The sequence below is a fragment of the Mesocricetus auratus genome, unplaced genomic scaffold (assembly GCF_017639785.1).
Source record: "Mesocricetus auratus isolate SY011 unplaced genomic scaffold, BCM_Maur_2.0 Super-Scaffold_100676, whole genome shotgun sequence".
NCBI classification, from domain to species: Eukaryota; Metazoa; Chordata; class Mammalia; order Rodentia; family Cricetidae; genus Mesocricetus; species Mesocricetus auratus.
Window position 1 is genome coordinate 182,080,025 of NW_024429266.1, and position 17,399 is coordinate 182,097,423.

Sequence of the window (17,399 nt, forward strand, 5' to 3'; positions counted from 1 at the left end):
ATTTCCAGGGACTCACAGCCACCCAGGTGACCATCACCATTCATGCAAACTACCCAATCATCCCAGGCCTTAGCATGCCCCTCTCTCTCTCTCTCTCTCTCTCTCTCTCTCTCTCTCTCTCTCTCTCTCTCTCTCTCTCTCTCTCTCTCGTGGGTTTTGTTGTATATCTTGTGGTTTGTTCTAACGCATGATAAATAACAGGGGCTGTGTTGTAGAAACTTGTAAAATATGTATTATATTCCCAGCACTTGGGAGACAGAGGCAGGTGGATCTCTGTGAGTTCAAGACTGGCCTGGTCTACTGAGCGAGTTCCAGGACATGCTCCAAAGCAATACAGAGAAATTCTGTCTTGAAAAACCAAAAATAAAAAAGTATTATATAAAAATATCAAACAAAGACCAGACATGGGAGTGCAAGCCTGTAACTCCAGTACTTGGAAGGCTCAGGTAGGAGGGTTGCCACAAGTTGGAAGCTGGCTTGGCCGACACTTTGTTCCAGGTCAGTGTGGAAGACAGGGCCTGGGAATGTAACTCAGTGGAATGCAGGAAGCCCCAGGTTTGATCCCCAGCACTTCTCAAACTAGGCATAGTGGCACACTCATGGGAGGTGGGGTGTGGAGGAACAGACATTTAATTCAGGCACATCCTGCCTTACACAGGGAGCATGGAGAGTGTGAAGTCAGTGTGGTCAACCTGGAAGACCCTGACTCAAACAAGGGAGTGGAGAGAAGGGGGAGGAGAGAAGGCAGAAGAGGGGAGAAGAAAGGAGGGGAGAAGAGAGAAAGGAGTCATTATCCAAAGCCAGAGAGATAGAAACAGTCTGGTGAGGTTCGGGAAAACACGCCAAGGGAGAACGATAAACAGGAACCCAAGGAAGGAAGGCAAGCTGGGCCAAACAGCCAGAGAGATGTGGGCCTGGGCCAACCCTTCGAGGGAGCACTGAGCTCCCTCTCCAGTGTGGTCATAACCTTTGGAATGAGGGTGTGAGTGACTGCAAATTCTCTTCTGCCTTCTCATTCCAACCTTATTGTAACATTGCTTTCTAAGCCTCTGGCCCGGCCTGTTCTCTCTCCCACCCCTTGCTCTCCCTCGTGTCATTGTTTCAGAACAGGCCAAATCTGAAGTTCTTCCAAGGGTGTGGCTGTGTTCATCCTTTTCCCCAGCCCAAGTGGAACAGCGAGAAAGCGTGAGAAGGACAGGCACTTTCGGAAACCAGAGGACGCAGTGGACAGAGCGGGCGCTATAGACAGTGAGTTGATCCCAAAACTACACAGAAGGGATGTCTGTGTGTGCCTGTGCGTGCATGTGTGAAGAATGTCCCTGACTTAGAACGGAGCCCTCTCCCAGTTATGCATGGAATTCCAAAGAGAGGGTGCACCCAGAGGAGCTGACACGGATGCACAAAGGGAGGCTTATCGATTAGGAGAGAAAGAGGGCAGGACCAAGGATGGTTTAATTAGAATACAAAAGGTCTTCCTGGTCACATGCCTGTGTTCCCAGCTACCGGGGCGGGCAGGGCGGCGGGGTTGAGGAAGGGGGGTGACTTGACCCAGGAGTTCAAGACCAGTCTGGACCATGAAAGGAGAGTCGCACTGAAAAACGTTCTCTGTAGAAGAGCAATGGCAGTGAGGATAAGACGTGACCAAAGCTTAGATTTGAGGGAAATGAATGTTGGATGAGAGATAAGAAAGCAAGAAGGTTTGGGGGTGACAAAGGCAGAGGGGGTGCAGGGCATCTTTCCCCAGAGGCGAGACGCTGCACTCTCTCAGCCTCACGGTCTTGCTCTCCCCCTATGTCTCTTAGACATGATGTTCTTTGGACCCAAGTCACTGCTGCTTGTCATGGTGCTGCTTATTCCCTCTGGTGAGTTCTGTTTTGATTCTTTAACACATCAGCTCCTTAGCACTTCATGTGCAAGGGACTGTGGGTTACATGGTAGGGAACATGGGTTACATGATAGGGAATCTGGGTTAGATAGTAGATGCTGTGGGTTACATGGTAGGGAATGTGGGTTAGATGGTAGGGAATGTGGGTTAGATGGTAGGGAATGTGGGTTAGATGGTAGGGAACGTGGGTTGCATGGTAGGGGCTGTGGGTTACATGGTAGGGAACGTGGGTTACATGTTAGGGAATGTGGGTTACATGATAGGGAATGTGGGTCACATGTTAGGGACTGTGGGTTAGATGGTAGGGAACGTGGGTTACATGGTAGGGAACATGGGTTACATGGTAGGGAATCTGGGTTTCATGTTAGGGAATGTGGGTTACATGGTAGGGGCCTGGGTTACATGGTAGGGGCCGTGGGTTACATGGTAGGGAACGTGGGTTACATGGTAGGGGCTGTGGATTACATGGTAGGGAATGTGGGTTACATGTTAGGGAATGTGGGTTACATGATAGGGAATGTGGGTTACATGTTAGGGAATGTGGGTTAGATGGTAGGGACTGTGGGTTACATGTTAGGGACTGTGGGTTAGATGGTAGGGAACGTGGGTTACATGGTAGGGGCCGTGGGTTACATGTTAGGGACTGTGGGTTACATGGTAGGGACTGTGGGTTACATGGTAGGGAAGTGAGGCTGACTGGGCCTGGGAAGAAATATTCTGTATCAACAACAAAAGTGTAGGGTGTGGGGAGAGGTGGCCTTAGACATGGGGTACCTAAGAAACTGATGTAAGATTAAAATGCAGGTGCTTATTAATCACTAAAAGAGAGTTGCACATAGATATATAACCCAACAAACACCAAAGGGACAAGAAGTTACACAAACATACAGAGACTACCTACTAGGAAATTGGGCCACCTTAAAAAGCCTTGAGGGAAAGTGGCAGAAACGTGCACATGAACACTTAACGCTTGCTTGGGTAGACACACAAGTATATTCACTTATGTGAGGGAAGTACTGCTAGACCTACACACAAAAGAAAAGTCATCTTCACGGGTGCCACAGACTCTAGCTCAAGGACCTGCCACAGAGAGCAACCTTGGACTTGGAAGAAACACTTGTAATAGCGTGTCTTTCTGCCAGATGCAGACTGACAAAGCAGTTCCTCTGCCTTCCCCAACGGTGCAGCTGACACAGAAGCTGTGAACTGGGAAAGACATGCTCAGAAGGCTGCTGGGTTCCTCGTGGGCCATGGCCCTTCCTGGTTGGGACTGAGGACAAGAGAGGAAACCGAGGCAGGGCAGAACAAACGTGGGCTTTGTTTTCAAGAGCTTGTCTTTCTGGAGTGGTGGTTTTTTTTGCTTGATTTTTTATGCTTGATTAGTTTTGTGGGTAGCCTAGTGGTCTTGTGTTGAAATATATAGGGACAGATCACAAAGATAACACACAATTTCTCCATTGTATTCTGGTTGTCTCATAAAAGCGTGGCGGAGAGAGCTTGGGTCCCTTACACCCCCTTTTCTTTCTTTGTGACAGGCTGGCTTCCCCTAGGCGTCAGTGGTCAACGAGGAGGTAGGTGAAGGCTTTCTTATGGGTTCAGCGAGGTGCCTGTCAGGGTGATGTAGAACAGTGCCAGTTGAAGCTCTGTTCTAGGGCCAGGCAAGGTGGCATACACCATAATCCCAACACTCAGGGAGAGGAGGCAAGCAGATTGAGTTCAAGGTCAGCCAGGGATATATAATGAGACTCTCAGGCCAGAATCTGTCCTAGGACAGAGAGTTTCACTGCAAGGTACCATGCTTGCAGTGAATCTTAAAAATCTTAAATCTTAAAAACTGAACCCAGTTGCATATTTGACAAGTGCCTTACAAGTGGCTACATCCCTACACCTTTTTCTTTCCTTACTGTACAGGGAATCCTGCTTTATTCCTTTATTACTCTTTGTGACATGATTAAAACCAGGGTCATACAAATGCTAAGATAATACTGACCACTGGCCTGCACACTCGGCCCACAGAAAGCACTGTTCTTTCTTTTTTTTTGGTTTTTTTTTTTTTTTTTTTTTGGTTTTTTCGAGACAGGGTTTCTCTGTGGCTTTGGAGGCTGTCCTGGAACTCACTCTGTAGACCAGGCTGGCCTCGAACTCACAGAGATCCACCTGCCTCTGCCTCCTGAGTGCTGAGATTAAAGGCGTGCACCACCAACGCCCGGCCCAGAAAGCACTGTTCTATGCAAATAAACAGCAGAAAACTACAATGCGAAGCCATGGTAGGAAGTCATCTCTGAATTTTTCTACACACACACACTAAACTTGGTGAATGTGGTGCTGAGAATTGAACCCAGTGCTCTATATGTCCCAGGCAAAGACTCTACCCACTGAGCTACATCTCCAGCCCCATCCAAGTCCTCCCCTCCCCTCCCCTCCTCTCCCCTCCCCTCTCTTCTCTCCCCTCTTCCTTTCTTTTGAGACAGTCTCACTGTGTAGCCTCAGCAGGCCTGGAACTCACTCTATAGACCAGGCTGGCCTTAAACTCATTTATCTGCCTGCCTCTCCCTCCCTGGTGCTGGGATTAAAGGCTTGCTCCATCACAGCCATTTTGTTTGTTTGTTTGTTTTTTGTTTTTCGAGACAGGGTTTCTCTGTGGCTTTGGAGGCTGTCCTGGAACTCACTCTGTAGACCAGGCTGGCCTCGAACTCACAGAGATCCGCCTGCCTCTGCCTCCCGAGTGCTGGGATTAAAGGCGTGCGCCACCAACGCCCGGCCCATCACAGCCATCTTATTTCTATATTTTAATCTTCTTCACCAGTATCTACAGCAATAAATATATGTATTAAGGACATGTAAAACAAACAAAATTATAAAATAATTCTTTACACTTGCAAAGCACAATGCATTCTGATGTATTTATCTTAATTCATTTAAAAAATGCCAGTTGTGGCAGGGCATCGGTGGCACACACCTTTAATCCCAGCACTCGGGAGGCAGAGGCAAGTCTACATAGCAAGTTCCAAGGCAGGACCAGGACTCTAAAATGAGGCCTTGACTAAGAAGAAAAGAAAAAGAAGGACTAAGACTCCTTTTCCTTTCTTTTCCTGTTATACCCAAATCTGAGAGTCTGAACCTACAGGTTATAGCACAGTGAAAGCTAAACTGGCCCTGAGCTGGTCCTTACCCAGCCTGCGAAGTGATTGATTTCCCAGCAGACATTCTGGTTTACTGTCCCGAGATTTCATTTCAGTGAGTTGCCAGTCCTAAGGGAAGCATTTGGATGGTGGTGGCTCACACAGAGTTCTTCCAGCTGAGATGGATCCGGACACTGGGGAAATCCGCCCTGCGGTCCCACAGCCAGCCGCCCTGCGGTCCCAGCTGCTTCGCTGTGACCTCACTGCTTTTCTGTGTGATGAGACTGGAATGCGGGCTAGCCTCTTGAGGCTGGATAGGGAGGGATCTCCATCCCTCCACCCTGAGGAAGCCCTACTGCCTGCCCCTTCTGTGATCTCATCGTAGTGTTCTAAACATCCTCTGGAAATGGAACGTTAATTTTATCAAAAAGTGTGCTGCGCAATGGTGGCTCACACCTTTAATCCCAGCACTCAGGAGGCAGAGGCATGTAGATCTCTGTGAGTTTGAGGTCAGCCTGGTCTACAGAGTGAGTTCTGGAACAGCCAGGGCTGTTACACAGAGAAACCCTGTCTTGAAAAACCAAAACCAAACCAAACAACCAACCAAACAAAAACTTGTTCTGAGCTGCATGTGGTGGTCAGCCTCTGAGAGATAAATGGGGTTTCGAGGCCAGCCTCCGATGCACGGATTCCAGGCACTCCAGAGCTTTCTTCTGGCCTCTTGGGCATGGGACACAATGTGGTGCATAGTCACATCACAAGGACACCACTCGTACAAATCAGTAATTGACAATACACTAAAGTAAACCCTTTCTCCCTGAGTACTTACAGATTTGTTAATTTTATGTGTATGAATGATTCGCCTACACATGTGTTCATGCACCAAGTCTGTGCCTGGGGCCCACAGAGGTTAGAAAAAAAAAGTGTGTGCTGGGAACTGAACCCAGTCCTCTGTAAGAGCAATAGGTGCTCACAGAGATCTGCCTGGTTGCCTCCATCTCCTGAGTGCTGGGATTATAACCATGGCCACCACTCGTGGCTCAGTGACAGGACTCAGGATGACAGGTTTTTTACTATATATGTAATCCTGGTGTGTCACCATGCCTGGCTTGATAAACATTCCCTAAAGAAACTGTTAATAAACTCGGGACCGGGGAGAGCTGTTCTTAGAGGTTTAAATCTGATTTACAGTCTAAAACTTGAGGAAACGAGCCAAAGACAAAACAAAAAACAAATAAAAATTCCCCAAACCCAAAAGGAAAACCATGTGAATTTGCTGCCCTCTAGTGGGAAAGGGTTGGTTTTGGCTAAAGACCACACATAGTCAAAGGTGGAATATTTGCTCACTACAGCATTTAAATATTATTACCCCCTACCCACAAAAGGTGACTATGTGAGGAGGTAAGTATATTAATATGATTACTTGGCTGCAGTAACTACTTCACTTTATATGTGTGTATCAAAGCATCATGTCATATGTCTTAGCATGTATAATAAAAATATTCTCTTTTTGACAGGCGGTGGTGGTGGCACATGCCTTTAATTCCAGCACTCTAGAAGCAGAGGCAAGCAAGCAAATCTATGAGTCAGAGGCCAGCCTGGTCTACAGACTGAGTTCCAGGATAGCCAGGGCTACACAGAGAAACCCTGTCTGGAAAAAACAGACACGTTAGCACATTAGAAGCTGTGTTTAGCATGTGTAAGGCTCTGAACTAATCCCCAGTGTAGTGTACACACACACACACACACACACACACACACACACACTACAATGTCAGCTGAGCCTGAGTGAAATCACATCTGTAATCCCAGCATTTGAGAGTCTAAAACAATAAGACTTTGAATTCCAGGTGAGCCTGGGATACCAAGCAAGACCATGTCTCAAAATAAAGAGATGGGCATGCCATTAATATTTTTGCTTCACATAGATACTTCAGGGCTGGAGACTGTGCTCACCAAATTTGTGAAGCCCTGGGTTTGACACCCCCCCTCCCAGCTCCACATAACCTGGTATACGGCCTCATGCTTATTATCCCAGCACTTAGGAGTCAGAGACTGGAGGACTAGGAGTTCAAGGTCATTCTCAGCTACATAGTGAGTTGCACACCAGCCTGGACTTTCTGAGGCTCTGCTTAAAAAAAAAAAAAGAAAAAAGAAAAAAGAAAATAAAAAAGCGCAAAGAGGTCATCAATTATTTGGTCATTTAGAGGTATTTTTGTTTAATAGCTTAGCTTACTTTTTAATTTTACTTTATTTTGCTTACTTGTTTATCTGTTTGCAAACAAGCCGTTCTATCCGGAGGTTTGAAATGTATGTCAGGTTTGAAGGAAGCCAGCAGGATCCAGTGCACCAGAGCTTGGCGAGGCAAGGTCGCCCCGGCCGGCGGGGCAGTACTAAAAGCCCATTTAAACTATTATAGGCTGGCAAAGGAAAGCAGCCATGGGGTCTTTATCACACTGGGTGTTGTGCCAGGCAGTTTCTCTTACTGGATATGCAAGGGTGGGATGCCCAGAAAACCTGCTCTGTTTATTCTTTCAGATGATGTGATTGAGCCGTTCACAGAAGACCCCAGTAAGTCAGCCCGGGGCGGGGTGTTTGCTTACACCACTGGGGGCTGGCGGGGGGGGGGGGGGGCTGAGAGTGACATCCGTGCAGAGAAGGGGGACACTGAGACCTCACCCAGCACCCTTTGTCTTTCTTAGTGGCCACCATCCCTGCAAACGTGCCCCGCCTTAGTATCCACCCCCCCCCCCTGCTCTGACTGTGACAGTCCCTGCAGCTAGCCTGCCTGGGTCCATGGCCTCTCCTCAGTCCTTCTTTCTGTTCAGCTGATGAACCCCGTACCCGGCTGTTCTTTTCCTCCCTTCACTCTCTGTCCGTCTCGTGTCTCCGCAGATCTGGTGAATGACCCTTCTACAGATGAAACAGGTGACGTTCATTAAAGTTCTTAAGAAATGCACGATCTGGTAAAATTCCCAATGCATTCCAGCTCCTGAGTTAACCCTGCATTTTCAGCTCTGGGGAAGGGGTGGGTGGGTGCGAGTGACTGGCAGGGACATAAAAAAATTTTTTTTGAGACAAAAGCTGCTAGTCCCCTACAAGCAAGGAGCAGGGCTGATGGGGGTGCCTCAACATGCAAAGGTGCTTGCTGTTAAACCTGAGGAACTCAGTTTGACATGGTGAAGGGAGGAACAAACTCCTAGACATCGTTCTCTGTCATCCACACACATGTGCTGTCACAGGTACATGAACATTTGTGCACATGTGGGAACATGCACACACAAATTAAACCAACAAACGTAAATTTAAAAAAAAAAAGAGGGAAAAATGTGAATCGATAGACCTATATGTGCCTGGGTAGTGGTGGTGCACACCTTTAATCCCAGCACCCAGGAGGCAGAGGCAGGCATAGCTCTTTGAGTTCGAGGCCAGCCTGGTCGACAGAGCGAGTTCCAGGACAGCCAGGGCTACACAGGGAGACTCTGTCTTGAAAAACAAAACAAAACTAAACTGAACTAAACTAAACTAAACAAAAGAAGACCTGTCTGGGGGCTGGAGAGATGGTTCAGCAGTTAAGAGCACTGGTTGCTCTTCCAGAGGACCTGGGTTCAAATCTCAGCACCCACAAGGCAGCTCACAACTGTCTGTGTATCTAGTTCCAGGGGATCCAACACCTTCACACAGACATATGTGCAGTCAAAATACCAATGCACATTAGAAAAAAAAAGACCTATATACTAAAGATATCCAAAGATAAGCATGTTAAGAGCGCCAATATTCATCCAGAAACCTCCCCAGGTAATTCTCTTCCCCTGGAAGGATGCCTTGCCTTACTCTGGTATCACCATGTGTCCTTGTCCTGCTACTCCTTTCCCTCGAAATCCAAGGTCCTTCTCACACCTACTGTTTTGTGCCTTTTCAGTTCTGGCTGATATCACACCTTCCACAGATGACCTGGGTGAGTTCAGATCTGGGACCGCAGGGCCACCAGGGCCATTCTGTGTTTTCCCCAGAGCCCATAGGGAAGGCAAGGCAGCAGCTGAAGTCTCCTAAACAGAACTACTATTTGTATAACACATCCTGCCAGCCATTTGTTTTAAGTTAATGGTAGTTTTGAAAGCTGACGAGCAGTAATTGTGTAGTTCAATATACAAAATACGGAGCCAAGATCTTTCAATGTTTCTAAGACTTGGGGGGTAAAGGCAAGATAAATAGGCAAACGGAGAAGAGAGCACAATCAGAGGGAGGCACATGGAGGAAGGGGCTTTTAGAGAACGAGAGATAGGAAGGAAGAAAAGGAGATGTGGCCTGGATCTCTTGCTGCTGTTCCTGGGGATGGAGCTGGCTCCCATACATGCTGGGCAGGTGGCCCATACTGAATTGCACCCTGGCCCTAGGTCGGTGTTTTGGGGGAGGAGGTGTTGTGGCTTTTGCTTTTTTGTTTTATTTTGAGACCGGGATCTCTCTCTGTAGCCCTGTCTGGCCTGGAACTCATGACATAGACCAGGCTGGCTTCAGATTCAGTGATTTGTCTGCCTCTGCCACCACACCCAGGTTCCTACAGACTGTTGACAAATGGTTTTGAAAGCCAGCCACTATATGTCATCAATGTAAAAAGTGAACAAAAGTGAATTCCTGGTAGAGGAAAATCACTTTAAAAAAAAAAAATGGTTTTTCAAGATAGGGGTTTCTCTGTGTAACAGTCCTGGCTGTCCTGGAACTCACTTTGTAGACCAGGCTGGTCTTGAACTCACAGAGATCCTCCTGCTTCTGTTTCCCAAGTGCTGGAATCAAAGGTGGGCGCCATTACCATAAAAAAGTGAATTTCTTCTACCAGGTATCTTTTGCCCAATAGACAACAGGATGTGTATTGTTATCTAGCTCCACCAAATGCTATCAGTGGGGTAAGCAAGAGGAAACAGTGAGGAACTGGATGGTGAGAGACTGGACACATTCCTGCCTGTATTCAGTCTGGGGAAAGGCTTGGGGGGGAACGAAGGCCCAGGAAAGCCTGAGGTAAGGAAAGTTGTGCGCGCGCGCGCGCGCGCACTGGGGAAGATCATACTCCGCCCCCACCTTTCCCTATGCCTGCTCACTGCTGCTCCCCAGCCTGTGGGGCCAGGATCGGAAGGGATTTAAACCACAAGCAGCCTGCAACCGTAGTCTCAGTCAAGGATGGCCCAAACAAAGGCCAAGGAAGGAAAGGCCAGCTGCACGGTGGAGGGACTGCCCCGCTGGGTGACTGGAGATGCCCCTCACCTCCAGAGAATCCAAACTGGGAGTGGCTTATTGAATTCGAAGACAGTGACCTGCCTAAGATACCAGCTAGACCCGTGCATTCTGAGCTTCAGGAATGAGATCTGAATGAGAAACCCAGGATCGGGGATTTTGGACGCAGGAACGCATCAGGGGCTGGAGAGATGATTCAGTGATTAGGAGTTCTTCCAGAGGGACCTGGGCTCTTTCCCCAGCGCACACATGGTAGGGGCTCACAAGCATCTCTTAACTCCAACCCTAGGGAGTACAGTGCCCTCCTCTGGCCTCCTCAGGCACTGCACACATGGGATATACAAACATACATGCAGGTAGAGAACCCATACACATAAAATAAAAACAAAGTTAAAAATTTTTTCAAAGCAGAGAGAAATGGTGCAGTAGATGAGGTTATCTCGCCTCTCTGCGCTTTTCTTTCCATCAAGAACTTTTCCAATGACGTCTTCCCAGAGAACTCCTGGTGGTTGGTTTCCTCACTCTAACTCCTAACTGTAAACCAGGTGCACATTAAACTACACCTAGGTCAATGTGGGCTATGAGCCTGGTCCCTCTTCTTCAGCCCAAGCCTTTCATCAAAGAGGCCGTGGCTAGGAACCCCCTCTTACAGAGAAGAGCCTTGTCTGGGGAGGAGGTCCTGCTCAGCTCTAGACTGCAGGTCTTCAGAGTAGCAGGGCCCTTTGTCCTGTGTTTTCAATAATTTGCTAGCTACTGCTGATTGGTGGTATATGCCTTTAATCCCAGCCACCCGAGAGGCTGAGGCAGGAGTTTGAAACCTGGGTCGCATGGGGAGACCCCATCTCTTTAAAGAAGTTTTCATGGGGAGATCCCCGTCTCTTTAAAGAAGTTTTCATGGGGAGACCCCCATCTCTTTAAAGAAGTTTTCATGGGGAGACCCCATCTCCTTAAAGAAGTTTTCATGGGGAGACCCCATCTCTTTAAAGAAGTGTTCATGGGGAGACCCCATCTCTTTAAAGAAGTTTTCATGGGGAGACCCCATCTCTTTAAGGAAGTTTTGGGTTTTTGTTGTTGTTGAGACCTGGTCTTACTATGCAGCCCCGAGTGCCCTGAAACTCTGTGCAGGTCCTGAACACACAGCAATCCACCTGCCTCTGCCTCTGGGAGCTGGGGTTAAATTTAGATACACACCACCATGATTTCTCTTCTCTTTTCTTTTCTTTCTTTCTTTCTTTCTTTTTTTTTTTGAGACAGGGTTTCTCTGTGTAGCTTTGGAGGCTGTCCTTGAACTCACAGAGATCCGCCTGCCTCTGCCTCCCGAGTGCTGGGGTTAAAGGCGTGCGCCACCAACGCCCGGCTATGATTTCTTTTCATCAGCTAGCATAATGAAACCTTAGATTCAACAATTCCTCCACTCTCCATGAGAGGAAGGTGAAAGCCAGGACTCCATCTTAATTCTTGAGTCTCTTTGCTTGTGTGGCTGCAATCATTCCTTCCAGAAGTTACTAAGAGTCATCAATTCATGGGTTCTTTATTATGAGTATCCTGACTGGGTCTGAGTGAACCACATGGTAGTAACAGAGGTGGTGACTTCTAGTATTGTTAATAACTGAATAAAATTTCTGCCTTCCAGCCTCAGCCGGTGACAAAAATGCTACTGCAGGTATGGTTATTATTATCGTTGTTATTACTATTATTATTTTATGTATTTGTGTGTTTTCCTGCATGACAGTCTGTGCACCACACGCCTGCAGTACTTCTGGAGACCAGAAGATTCCCCCTAGGACTGTAGTTAGAGATGGTGTGGGTGCTGTGAACTTGTCAGGGTCTTCTAATTATTTTTTATGTGCCTTTGTTTCTCTCTCTTGTTTTATTTGTGTTTTTGTTTGCTTGGTTGGTTGGTTGATTGGTTGGTTGACTTTGGAATTTTTGAGACAGGGTTTCTCTGTGTAATAGCTCTGGTTGTCATGGAACTCACGCTGTAGACCAGGATGGACTCAAACTCACAGAGATCCGCCTCCTTCTGCCTCCCAAGGGCTGGGGTTAAAGGAGTGTGCCACCAACACCCAGCTGTCTTTCCTTTCATTTTTTTTTTAAATTTTATTTTCCAGTTTAAATTTAGATAAGAATCAAGGTTGCTTCACAAGTCAGTTCCAGGTCCCTCTCCCATTCCCTCCCTTCCTCCCGTGCCCTCCCCCCAACCTCCCCCCTGTTAGCCCCTCATTTCTCCAGGGAGGGTGAGTCCTTTCATTTTTTTAAAGATGTATTTATTCATGTACTTTATGTATATGGGTGTTTTCTCTGCATGTATATCTGCACACCAGAAGAGGGCATCAGATCCCATAGGAATACAGTTATAGACAGTTGTGAGCCACCATGTGGTTGCTGGGAATTGAACTCAGGACCTCTGGAAGAGCCGCCAGTGCTGTTAACCGCTGAGCCATCTCTCCAGCCCTCTGATTACGTTTGTACATGTCTTTTCTTAAGCTTTTCTCCCTATAGATTATTTACCCCTTGTTCTTTGAAGAGCCTTAGGCTCATTTTCTAGTTTCTTTTCAGTTCTCCATCAGTGAGTAGTTTCAGGGTTCTTCATCCCTCCAAGGTCACGTTCCTTCTTTTCAAAACGATCTTCTATCCTGAAAGCCACAGGGAAAACTATGACCACCTTTGACTGGTCCTCAAGTCACCTTCTCCCTAAATGGCCTTTGGGCTGGAGATAAATCAGCTTGGCTGCTGACTCCATGTCACTGTGACATGATGGCTGACATTGGTTCCTGAAATGCACTGGTAATTCTGACCTGCAGTCACAGCTGAGAACAAGGGAACAGAGCAAGGCCCCTGTGCCTGAGAATTCTCATTCTTCAGAAAGAGACTGTCACGTTTCACATTGCTACCCGAATAGTCCTAGAAAGACTTTTTTTTTAAGCTAGGCAAGTCCTCAGAGGTTATTTTACCTACTTCTGCTTCCAAGTTGGGAAGCACCTAAATTTCATTTGAGTCAATCTCCTCTAGCTCTGCTTTTGGTAAGCAAGAAGGGCATGCCACAAATACAGTGATTTTTGTAAAGACTGCTCCATCTCCCCTGCTCTGTCCCCCTATTCCCAGCCCATTAGCCCTTGGTTTATATTGCTTCTATTTGGACTTCCTTATTTTTTTTTTCTGTGTGTTGGGCAGAATGCCGGGATGAAAAATTTGCTTGTACAAGACTGTACTCTGTCCATCGGCCAGTAAAGCAGTGCATTCTTAAGATCTGCTTCACCAGGTAAGAGATCCCAGAATGCCCAGAGAGCACCTTCTGTGGCGGCAATGTTTGTGTCAGTAACTAGTTAATGAACACTCACCACCGAACCACAGTCTTCCATGGGGCTGAGGTTGTTAGCATAACCCATTCAGCCATTTCTGAAGGTGCTTCCTAGAACTTGGCATCTGGGTTGAGATAGGCACAAACAGTATAATAGATTCCAGCGGAGGTGCGGGCTATACGGGAAGGACGGCCGTGGGAGACACTGGTGTGTGCATTAGCTGACCAAGAGCTGAAGCAGAAGACTCAGCTCTAAAGTGGAAAATAATGGACAGGGCTCGTCAACACGTGAGATATGCAAAGTGCCACTAAGAAGAGTGACTAGCATCCATTGCTTTTGCTTTTATCATTAAAACCATTCCCATCCCTTACATTCTGCTGAGGGAAAGATTACTTGCAAAGGAAGGCCAGTGGGAAATAAGGAGTTGAAGAGGGACCTTGGCCAAACTCTCTCACCCTCTCTGTCTCCTTCCTTGACCATGACTTTGGCACTGTGGCAGTTTACGGCGCATGTACATCATCAACAATGAGATCTGTTCCCGACTTGTCTGCAAAGAACACGAAGCTATGAAAGGTAAGATGATGTCCGGGCGGTGGTGGTGCACGCCTTTAATCCCAGCACTCGGGAGGCAGAGGCAGGCGGATCTCTGTGAGTTCGAGGCCGGGCTGGACCGACAGCCTCCAAAACAATACAGAGAAACCCTGTTCGTAAAACCAAAAAAAAAAAAAAAAAAAAGGTAAGATGACATCCGGGCGGTCAGTGGATGGGCAGTAGTGACAGATAAATAGAGTGTGACGCTGTTGGATCCAAGGTCTGGCTTCTAACTCTCTTGCTTTCTAACAGCCCCTATGGGAATACACTAAAGAAACCTGACTGTATCTTAACCAAGTACCCCTAGCTCCCTTCCCAGATAGACTGCACACACACACCCCCAGCTCTCCTACAGTGAGAATTTTTTGAAGCTCAAGCTGTTCCTACACTTTATTTTTTAGAAAAAAGAAAAAAATCTTTAGTGTATGCGTGTTTCCCCCAATTTTGTGTAAACATATGCACACAGACCATGGGAGTCAGGGGACAGCATCGGGGACCCTGGAACTGCAGTCACAGATGGCTGGAAGCCACTGTGTGGATGCTGGGAACCAAACCAGGGTCCTCGGCAAGAGCAGCCAGTGTTCTTAACTGCTGAGCCATCTCTCCAGCCTGTCTCAAGCTCCCTTATGTAATCTTTTAGAGGTTCCGGGGAATAGCCAAGTCATCATTACAAATTATAGACTCAATGGCCGTACTGATCATCAGCCATGTTCACAGCTCTGGGAACAGCACAGGCACATGCATGTGCGTTTGGAGATAGGAAGGTTTAGATAGGATCCAGAAACAGATAGGACATTTTGAGAATGGCTTTATTATAAACATCCCGACAATTCAAGAAGCCACGTACATTGATTATTATGACACTTGCAAGGCAGAGAAAGGTGGGAAGATGTTAAAAGAGTAATTTTCGAGGCTCCAGAATGTGTGGCTGTAGGGCCATACATGGTGGGAACAAACACTACTTCTCGCCTTCCCCCACGGACAGCCCCGAGTGGCGGCTGCGGTTGGTGTCAACACCACAGACGCAGTCACTTTTGACTCAGCAGCCAGCTTTGCACTGGTTTCATGAGTAAGAGCTGTAGCTGTCTTCGCAGAAGGAAACTCGCTGCTTGCCCCATTGGCTCTGTGCAAGCCACCTGCGAGGGAAACACCTTGACACTGAGTATGAGTGTTTGGAACTCTAGGCACTTTCAAGCACCTCGGGGGATTCACTGCAGTTCGCTGTTGTAAACACCTAAATACAGGCTGAATGACTGGACTTCATTTTTTATTTGTAGGTCCATGACTAGAACGGGGAGCTGGGAGTATCAGAGGAGCTAATTCTGCACACATTGTTTCATTTCAGTCCTCACAAATATACCACGGAGGTAGGCATTAACGCTTACTTACAGAAAAGGACAATGAGGCTCACACAAGGTACAAGTATCACCGGGCGTTGGTGGCGCATGCCTTCAATCCCAGCACTCGGAAGGTAGAGGCAGGCAGATCTCTGTGAGTTCGAGGCCAGCTTGGTCTACAGAGTGAGTTCCAGGACAGGCTCCAAAACAATACAGAGAAACCCTGTCTCGAAAAAACAAAAACAGAAAAACAAGGTACAAGTATCCAGAGTGGCACAGCTGAATGTCCTAACCTGGATCTCCTCCTCCGTGGTATCACACTGAAGCTTCTTTCCCTTAAAACGAGAGTCCTAGTTACATTCCCGCATCCTCTCATAACGCTCTGCTTTTCCTCCAGACGAGCTTTGCCGGCAGATGGCAGGCCTGCCTCCAAGGCGACTCCGACGCTCCAACTACTTCCGACTTCCTCCCTGTGAAAATATGAATTTGCAGAGACCCAGTGGTCTGTGATCATCAAGGAAGAAAGAATAAAGTGTGGGGGAGAGGGATCAGACTTTCATTCTCCTCCAACCCTCGTCGTCTGTCCCATAGACGTGTGTTTTTAAACGAAGCCCTTTACAATGTCCGGGTTTGACCCTGCTCTCTGATTTTCACCAGAACTGGTAACTTTTGTCCCACTGTGCCGTACTGACAGTACAGTGTCTATAGTGTTGCATGGTTTCACTGGTTTCCAGTACATAGACAAGGTGGACAGATGATGACCACACGACTTAGGCACACTCTACATTCAGTCCTCAGAAGAAAGGGGCCTGGGGGGGTGTGACTCAGTTAGAGACTTTACCTAGCACGTGAGAAGCCCTGGGTCTGATGGTGTAAAACTGCGCATAGCGGTGCAGGAAGATCAGAACTTTAAGGTCATCTTCTGCTACACATCAAGTTTGAGGGCAGCATGCGAGACCCTAGTTTCAGGAGATAACTTTAGGTTAATATTCTTTGTTTTTGTTTTTTAATGGTGCTATGGATCGAACTCGGGGCTTTGTACATGCTAGTCAAGCACTCTACCACTAAGCTACACTCCTCTCCCCTGAGTAATTGTAGTTATTGAATGTATTAACAATAGGCGTGTGGGAAAGGCTCTGTTCCTCAATTTTGGCTAGCCACAGAACTTCCTTCAGTTGCCTTCTAGATGCTTCCTAGACTAATGCCTCATCATTTACATAATGCTTCTCTACTCACTCAAACATTTTGCATGGATTGTGCTAAAATTTGCCCAGCAAGTCTTCTTGACAAGAAAGGTCATGGTGGGCCAGAGAAGGTGCTCAATGGCTAAGAACACTGGATGTTCTTCCATAGGACCTGGGTTCGGTTTCCAGCCAGCACTCAAATGGTGGCTCATAATCATAAGTCCACTCCAGGGGATCCGAAATCTTCCGGCTTCCATGAGTCCTGCATGCATATGGTACACACGCATATATGTGGAAAACACACATAAAAATAAATCTCTTTTTTAAAGGAAAAAGAAGGTCATGGGCATTTTCTTTCCAATTTTGTCATTGATTATTGATTATTTGGGAACTTTACAGCACGCACCTAGATCATGCTCACTTCCAGTCCTCCCAAGTCCAATCCTGCCCATTCCTCCAGAAGAAAAAAATATCCAATTTGTGTTGTCCATATAATCACTGGGCATTTTTTCAGTCCCAGAAGACTTCCCAACAGAGCCAAGAATTATATAGTCTTACCTAAAAATCCATAAAGACACCAAATGTCTTCTGCTAAGCTCATAGTCTGGGGTGAAGTGAGAGAGCTATAGCAGGTCTGGAACTTGGCCACAAGCTGTCTAATTGGGAAGTAGACCTGGAAAGTAGACCTCATTTTCTCACCCATCTCTGGGGCCAGTCCATCTCCACAAAGCAAACTACACAGCCTAATG

The 17,399-nt window shown here is 47.2% G+C and overlaps 1 protein-coding gene across 3 annotated transcripts; it reads left to right on the forward strand.

Moving 5' to 3' along the window:
* Nucleotides 1-1,007: 1,007 nt before the first annotated feature.
* Mfap5 (microfibril associated protein 5) lies at nucleotides 1,008-16,985 on the forward strand. 3 transcript variants are annotated; one of them, XM_013110340.3, is made up of 10 exons: nucleotides 1,011-1,248; nucleotides 1,803-1,862; nucleotides 3,421-3,456; nucleotides 7,546-7,578; nucleotides 7,903-7,935; nucleotides 8,930-8,965; nucleotides 11,870-11,899; nucleotides 13,411-13,498; nucleotides 14,038-14,111; nucleotides 15,864-16,985. In XM_013110340.3, the coding sequence occupies exons 2-10, from the start codon at nucleotides 1,805-1,807 to the stop codon at nucleotides 15,974-15,976; spliced, it is 501 nt and encodes a 166-aa protein (XP_012965794.1). In that variant the 5' UTR covers nucleotides 1,011-1,248; nucleotides 1,803-1,804; the 3' UTR covers nucleotides 15,977-16,985. The 3 variants fall into 3 exon arrangements, with proteins under 3 accessions (XP_021080383.1, XP_012965794.1, XP_040594096.1); XM_040738162.1 differs by lacking the exon at nucleotides 1,011-1,248 and adding an exon at nucleotides 1,568-1,697; XM_021224724.2 differs by lacking the exon at nucleotides 8,930-8,965 and having other exon boundaries at nucleotides 1,008-1,248.
* The last annotated feature ends 414 nt before the right edge of the window (nucleotides 16,986-17,399 follow it).

Excerpts from the sequence above, each read along its gene's own strand:
- Mfap5 (XM_013110340.3), top strand. The coding sequence starts at position 1,805 with ATGATGTTCTTTGGACCCAAGTCACTGCTGCTTGTCATGGTGCTGCTT. Across the intron at positions 7,579-7,902 it reads GCCGTTCACAGAAGACCCCA|ATCTGGTGAATGACCCTTCT; the intron begins GTAAGTCAGCCC and ends GTGTCTCCGCAG. Across the intron at positions 13,499-14,037 it reads CTTAAGATCTGCTTCACCAG|TTTACGGCGCATGTACATCA; the intron begins GTAAGAGATCCC and ends GCACTGTGGCAG.